Consider the following 8,342-nt stretch of genomic DNA (forward strand, 5'->3'; position numbering starts at 1 on the left):
TATATGAAATAACATGCAAATTCAAAAACATTGAAATGACTTCAAAACAGAGAAAAACTTCAAAAATGAAAGTTTTATGCTTACAAAATAAACAAAACAGTCACATTAGGTTGAATCTATAAATTTTTAGAATCTAACATATAAAACACACAAAAATATATATCAAAAATTTATAGATCTACCTTTCAAAGAGTGAAAGATGAGAATCATGTAATGAAAAACCTGCAAAAAGAAGATAAATTAGTGAGAAGACATAAGAAAAAAATGAGAAATTGATATAAAGTTTGGTGTTTTGATGTTCAAAGAGATTAGAGAGATGTTAGAGAATTTTAGAGTAAGAAACATTACATTTTTGTTGCATCCGTTTGAGAGGAAGAAAGAGAATGTGTAAATTTTGTTTATATATGGAGACAAAAGTTCCAATTAGTTTAAATATTTTTGATACAAAAGACTTCTCAAAAAGACTTCTTTGAGTCTTCTAGAAATGTTTATTATTACATGATTTCATTTTTCCCCCATCAAAATATTTTTTATAAAGTTTTAAAATATTTTAAAGATCTACTATATAAGAAGACTTACAAAAAGGTTGTTGTAGTTTCACTAGCTTTTAGGTTACTTTTGCATTTGATTAAATTTGGGGTATGCTTTTGTATTAAGAATCAAAATTTGAGTCATTTTTGGAAATTTCCCCTATATTCAAAATATGATTTTTACAAAAACATTTTCCAATAACCGTAATAAAAAAATCCAATATATATAAGAAAAATACAATAAAAAGTAACGTACTTTAATTTTTAACCAGATTTTATATTTAGGTTGTTACATACTTTATTTTTTCCCCAACGATTCAAATTTGTATATTCAGAATAGTAACAAATTAAATATTTTGAAATAGTTCTTATATGATCCGACATCTCTAAATTTATTCCTCAGACAATATAAATAACAAAAACAAACTAATATTGTCATATAAATAATTTTTTTTTCTAATATCATTTCCTTTATTTTTTGAATAGTAAACAATTTTCTTATATGTATTGAAAACAGTTTTTATAATGGTTATTGAAAAATATTTTAGTAAAAAACAATTTTTGAATATATGTATATTTTGAATAAATTTTTGATATAAATAAATTTTAAATTATTATTTTGATTTGAAAATATGTATATAAATTTTAAATTTTGTTTTATGATTATTTCAAATAAAAAATATTTTTAGATAATTAGATTAAACCATTTTCGTCTATTTTAAAGATTGCCTAGATATGTTTCTCATAATATAATGGAATTGTTAATAACATATAAGTTCATTACTTTTTTTCTTAATATAATGCTATATATGTTTACCCAAACAACATTATATTCTTTTTTATATTGCTATATAGGCTTCCAAATAGATTTTTTTTTAAGATATGTTTCCGAACAATTGTTAAAGATGATTCAGTTTTAATAATATAGATAATGTAGATGTGCAGTGTGAATGGAACAGAAAATGGAACAGAAAGAAATAACCACCTTGTTTGAAGCAAATGATCAAGTATCAACAACTACAAAGCGATGTTTGTTAAGATTTGAGAGAGGGTTTGTGAGAATGTGTTGTATTATTTCTTATTGCTTACACCACTATATATATATTGGTTCATACAAGATGGAGTCAAAGGGAGAATTGATTGCAAAGATACTCTACATAATGACATGGTCAAACTCATAAAGACTAAGGTTGAATGGGTCTTCCATGTGGCTGGATGTAAACCTCCAATGGACTCTAGTCTTGAACTTGTATGGTCTTGGTTATGGACCATCCACTTCATGATTCATAACACTCCCCCTTGGATGCCATAACCATATCGGGCTTGTAACATGCTAATGTTGCCTCATTAAAACCTTACTAGGAAAACTCATTGGGATAAAACCATAGTTAAGGAAAAAGAGTACAACACACATTACTCCCCCTGATTTGAACATCACTGAAGGTCCTTGAGTCTACGCATGTCAATCTGCTGCGTGAGCTTCCTGAATGTGCTGGTAGGCAATGACTTGGTGAAGAGGTCGGCTGAATTTTCGCTAGACCAAATCTGTAGGATATCGACCTTTCCAGCTTTGTGCAACTCATGGGTAAAGAAGAACTTGGGTAGTATATGTTTGGTTCTGTCACGTTTTATATACCCGTCCTTGAGTTGAGCAATGCAGGCCGCATTGTCCTCATATATGATGGTCGGACCATTGTCCTCGACCATACCACTATCTGATCGGATGTGTTGGGTCATAGATCTCAACCATACACACTCACGACTTGCCTCATGCATGGCTAAGATTTCTGAGTGATTAGATGAAGTGGCTGCTATGGTTTGTTTCATGGATCGCCATGAAATCGCAGTACCACCATGAGTGAACACATAACCGGTTTGGGACCGACCATGGTGTGGATCAGATAAGTAGCCTGCATCTGCAAAGCCTACCAAACCATCTTTGGTTTCATTGGTATAAAATAGACCCAATTCCTTAGTTCCTTGTAGGTAACGTAGGATATGTTTAATTCCGTTCCAGTGCCTTTGGGTCGGACAAGAACTAAATATTGATAGGAGGTTCATGGCGAAACATATATCTGGTCTAGTGTGGCTAGCCAAATACATTAATGCTCCTATGGCACTGAGGTATGGCACTTCTGGACCCAGAACATCCTCATCGTCCTTCTTAGGACCGAATGGGTCAGTGTCCAAATCAAGGGACCTAACGACCATTGGGCTGGTCAATGGGTGAGCCTGGTTCATATAAAATCTCTTGAGTACTTTTTCAGTATATGCCATTTGATGCACAAGGATTCCTCCTTTCATGTACTCAAGTTGCAACCCTAAACAGACTTTGGTTTTACCTAGGTCTTTCATTTCAAACTCTTTCTTGAGATAATCAACTGTTTGGGCGATTTCCCCAGAGGTTCCAATGATGTTCAAATCATCAACATACACTGCTATGATAACAAATCCATTGTTTGCAAACTTCTTTATAAAGATACATGGACTGATAGGGTCGTTCTTATAGCCTTCTTTGGCAAGGTATTCGCTTAAATGATTATACCACATTCAACCACTTTGCTTAAGTCCATATAAGGATTCTCAGCCGTATGCAGTGTTCTTCTCGAGAACCTTTGTTAGCTTTAAGCTCAATACCCTCTGGTAATCTCATATATATATATATATATATATATTTCATTATCCAGTGGACCATAAAGGTATGCGGTTACAACATCCATCAACCGCATATCCATATTTTTTTTATGACCAGACTTAGTAAAAATCGAAATGTAGTTGCATCCACCACCGGGGAGTATGTCTCCTCATAATCGATTCCTGAAATTTGTGAGAATCCTTGTGCTACAAACCGTGCTTTGTATCTTACAATTGAACCATGTTCATTTCTCTTCCTCACAAAGACCCACTTATATTCCAATGGATTAATATTAGAAGGTGTCAGGATAATCGATCCAAAGACATTCCTTTTCTTTAATGATTCTAACTCCACATTTATGGCTTCTTTCCATTTGATTCAATCTGATCTTTGAGTGCACTCTAAAATAGACGCGGGTTGATGATCCTCATTTAAGTCCATCATATCAAGGGTTACTTTATAAGCAAATATATCATCGATGTCGCCATCTTTTCGGTTCCATCTTGTCCCAGACATAAGATAATTAATTGAGATCTCATCATTTGCACCTTCAGTACCATGAGGCTTGGCGTCCCGAGTCTCATTGGTTGGTACCTTAGGCATGGCCATTTCGGCCTTGTTTGGACAATCTATGACTTCGGTTTCTTTTGCACCTTTCTTTAATTTCCGAGGTCCTTTACCTTTGGAACCAATTGGTCTACCACGTTTTAGACGTGCTTTAGACTCTGTAGCCACTTGATTGTGTCCATCATGGACATCAATACTTATTGGTGCATTACAAGCTGGTATATAGGACTTAGTCACTCTTTTCGGGTCAGCAAAGGAATCAAGCAATTGATTAGCTAGCTTTTGCAAAGGAATTATTTTTTGGACCTCTAAATCACATGATTGAGTCCGAGGATCTTGCCATGATAAGGATGTTTGATTCCATATTATTGCTTTGCCCAGATTGTTATTCTCTCCCCCTAATGTTGGGTACTCAGATTCATCAAAATGACAATCTGCATATCTGGCCTTAAACAAATCTCCTGTTGTTGGCTCAAGATATTTAATAATGGTGGGAGAGTCAAATCCAACATATATTCCCATCCTCCTTTGAGGTCATATTTTTGTTCTCTGTGGTGGTGCAATAGGAACATACACAGAACATCCAAATGTTTTGATATGGGACACGTCTGGCTCATGACCCGAGAGTAATTGGGATGGAGAATAATGAAGGATTCGGCCAATCCATTCTGTGTTGGTACATGTACCACGGAGTGTTCCACACTTACCCCCATGGACATACATTAATCATTAAAAGCTTGGAAACTGAATTCATTAGCATTGTCAAGACGAATAGTTTTAAGTGAAAAATTGGAAAGTGGGCTCTCAGTCTTATGATCTGGGCTAGTAATCTAGAAAATGCCAGGTTTCTAGTGGATAATAAAGAAACATGCGACCATCTGGTCGATGCATCAATGAGAATAATAAAATATCGAAATATCCCACAAGATGAGTGTATTGGTCCACATATATCGCCTTGAATCCTTTCCAGAAAGTTTAATGTTTCCTTAACCACCTTTACAGGTGATGTCCTTATTATTAATTTCCCTTGTGAGCATGGAACACATGGGAAGCTCTTAGGGACATATTTCCTATCTTTCAAGGAATGGCAAGTTGAGTTCAAGAGTATTTTACGCATCATAGCCGAACCAGGATGGCTGAGCCTGTCGTGCCATTGGTTAAAGGCTTCTCTGAACTCTTTAGTCATTGTGACATTAACCTCGATCAAGTTTATATGGGCACAATAAAGACCCATAGATATAGCAGGGATAGTCTTTAGGACTTTCTTATGGCCTTGGGCATTTTCATAAATCAAAAGAAATTCTTTCTTTCCCTCGCACTTAGTTTCAATATGTAGACCATTCATACAAATGTCTTTGAAACTTAGCAAATTTCTCTTTGATTTAGGAGAGTATAATGCATTAGAGATTTCTAGATGCGTGCCATTAGGCATCATTAAGTGGGCCTGGCCATGGCCTTCAATAAGACTGGCCGTGCCTGCTATAGTATTGATATCGGTACTTTTTAGAGTGAGGTTAACAAAATATATTTTCTCTTTTAATATAGTGTGGCTTGATCCACTATCCACCACTAGCATGTTCTTGTCTTCTTTCATTTCTGAAAAATAGACAAGGATCATTATCTTAGACATGTCTTAAGTATAAGAATGTTTTATTTGGCTTTGTTTAAATGTTTTTTAGAAAGTTTAACTGGATATATAAAATCAAATTTATTTCATAGATAGAACTTTATTTCAAAGTAGTAGAACAAAAACATAAAGCCAAAGGGAAATGCAAAGACAAGAGCAACATGATGTCGAAATCTTAATTGGCCTCTTTAATGCAATCCAAAGTCTCAAATCCAAGAAGGTCATCATTCTCATGGTCGAAATCATTCTCACCATCGCGATGGACCCAGTGGGCCACAGATTATTTCTCTTTATGCTCTCCTGGTAGAGTTTAACAAGGTGCTGGGGAGTTCTGCATCGGTTAGCCCAATGATTGGTCATCCCACACTGTTGGCAAGGTGATTTGGTCGAGCCATGGGTTTTAAAGTCATACTTATACCCACGGCCAGCTTGGTAACCTCGGCCTCGGCCCCGACCATGGTGTGGTCGTGTTTGATACCCACGGTCACGCCCTTGCCATTTTCCACGGCCTTTCACACGGGTATGGTTTGACTCTTTCTTTGGAGACTCATCTTTTGGCTCTATGGCCGCATGTGCCTCAAGTAATGCCTTAGCACCTGGAGGCCTCATCTCACTATTCCTCATGAGTAACTCATTGTTTTGCTCAGCTAGCAACAAACAAGAGATCAAATTTGCATAGGTGGAGAAACCCTTTTCTCGGTATTGTTGCTGAAGCAAAACATTTCTTGTGTGGAATGTAGAGAATGTCTTCTCTAACATGTCAGCATCAGTGATAGTCTCTCCACACAGTTTCAACTTTGAGACTATCTTGAATAGAGAGTTATACTCATCCACAGACTTAAAGTCTTGGATCCTTAGGTTCCTCCAATCATATAGGGCCTTTGGTAAGAGCACCGTCCTCTGGTGATCATATCTGGATTTCAGTTCTGTCCAAAGTTCCAGAGGATTCTCAATAGTGAGGTATTGGTCTTTGAGACTTTCAGCAAGGTGATGTCGTATGATTAAGATCGCACTGTATCTATCCTTCTCAGATGACTCATTGCCATCAGTGATACAAGCACCAAGGTTTTTGGATTTCAAGATGATCTTGGTGTCAAGTGCCCATTGAAGGTAATTGTCTTCGGAGAGATTGAGGGCAGCATACTCAAGATTGTTGATTTTCGACATCTGAATCAAATCATCCATAAAGGGATAAGGATTCATAATAAGATGATCAATTCATGGATGCATGATCAATGGGGATTTTGAATGTTTGAAATGTTTTATATTTTTCAATCATCACTAATAAAATTCAATCATAAAAATTGATTTCAAGGTTGATTAATAATAACTATGTGATCAAATGATAACTTTATAATCAAATGTTTTCAAAACTAGTATTTAAAATTTAAACTAATTTTAAAAACTAGATTATAGTTTATAATATTTGAAATAAATATTTACTTTAGTCAAAAAAAATTCATTTAAACAATCGTAAAAGTTTTTCAAAAAAAAAAATTTCAGTTTCAAAATCAGACATCAATGGTCAAAGATTTTCATTGATGGGTTTGAATATTTCATTTATTCTGATTTTGAATGATCACAAAGGATCAAAAACGATTTTGGCTTTAGGGTGATCATGATTGTTTTTGAATTTTGGATATTGTATTTTGCTGGTTGTGAAACCAAGCAAGAGAAAGAGCTTGATGTGTGTAATGGCCGATTTTATTTGGCAAACATCACATCAGTTTGGTTTGAGGATTTTGATGGGGTTTTTGATTAGGCCAGATTATACATTCATGTTTTCACATCTGGTAATAAGGCCAATCAGAGGATTCAATCATGGGTTTTTAATCTTTCATCAAATCCGGATTCATGGATGACAAAAGGAGAGAGGAGCAGCCGATTTTATGAATGGCTTTTAGCTAAGGGGATTTTCAATCTTTCAATAATTTTTGTTTATGATTCAAAAGGTTCTTAAAATCATGATTCATATAGATCATGGATTCAAGATTAATATTTGAGATGATTTTAGATCTACAGATTTTTTTTCTTTTTATAATATCTATAGATTTCTATTGTTTTATAAGTTTTAGGATTCATATAAAATTCAGATTCATATAGATCTTTATAATCAAAATTCAGATATGTGGTGTTCTTAGATTTTAGGGTTAGATTATTTTACCTTTTCACCACAAGGATTCTGAATGGACCACCTTAAAAGAGAGAGGAGAATGATCCGCGGATGGTGGAGAGAGGTGGAGAAGTGGCCGGCGAGGGGCTGTGAAGACTGGCTGGGCAGAAAACAAGGCTGAGCGCCAGAGGAGATGAGGTTGCCGGAGGAGAGCTTGCTCAGGTGGAGAGAGTTTATGTGCTGATTACGTGTTAAGATTTAAGAGAAAGTTTGTGAGAATGTGTTGTATTATTTTTTATTGCTTACACCACTATATATAGTGGTTCATACAAGGTGGAGTCAAAGGGAGAATTGATTACAAAGATACTCTACATAATGACATGGTCAACTCATAAAGACTAAGGTTGAATAGGTCTTCCTTGTGGCTGGATGTAAACCTCCAACGGACTCTAGTCTTAAACTTGTACGATCTTGGTTATGGATCATCCACTTCATGATTCATAACAATGTTCAAATTGTGCGATTGATTTAACAATAAATATGAATACGTTCAACAAAAACTGTAGCTGAGAAAACAATAACCAAAGTAAAAAACAAAAACTTAAAGAAAAGCATAAAGAAAAACAACTAAATTAATAAAAATTAATCTATCACACATAAAATTGTTAAAATAACAATAAAATGTTAAATCTAGGATGAAAACAAATATTATTTATAAACAATATACCTTACATTATAGAGAGTAGACTTATTATTGCAATGAACAAATTATAAATTACTTATTTATAACTAATTGTGTACTTAAAACATTTTTAATATTGTTAATATTTATTATTATATATCATATTACCACGAATATTAAATTTAATA

General features: G+C 34.4%; 1 protein-coding gene across 1 annotated transcript; it reads right to left on the reverse strand.

Moving 5' to 3' along the window:
• Window positions 1-3,543: 3,543 nt before the first annotated feature.
• On the reverse strand, window positions 3,544-6,544 carry LOC130509791 (uncharacterized). Its single transcript, XM_057005985.1, has 2 exons — window positions 6,147-6,544; window positions 3,544-3,928 (listed from the first exon to the last, which is right to left on the reverse strand). The coding sequence occupies exons 1-2, from the start codon at window positions 6,542-6,544 to the stop codon at window positions 3,544-3,546; spliced, it is 783 nt and encodes a 260-aa protein (XP_056861965.1).
• Window positions 6,545-8,342: the final 1,798 nt, after the last annotated feature.

The sequence above is a fragment of the Raphanus sativus genome, chromosome 3 (assembly GCF_000801105.2).
Source record: "Raphanus sativus cultivar WK10039 chromosome 3, ASM80110v3, whole genome shotgun sequence".
Lineage (NCBI taxonomy): Eukaryota > Viridiplantae > Streptophyta > Magnoliopsida > Brassicales > Brassicaceae > Raphanus > Raphanus sativus.

Bases quoted from the DNA above. Each gene is read 5' to 3' on its own strand.
- LOC130509791 (XM_057005985.1), bottom strand. From the start codon at position 6,544: ATGGATGATTTGATTCAGATGTCGAAAATCAACAATCTTGAGTATGCT. The intron at 3,929-6,146 runs GTGTGGAGAGAC...TGCACCAATAAG, and splicing joins ATAGTCTCAAAGTTGAAACT to TATTGATGTCCATGATGGAC.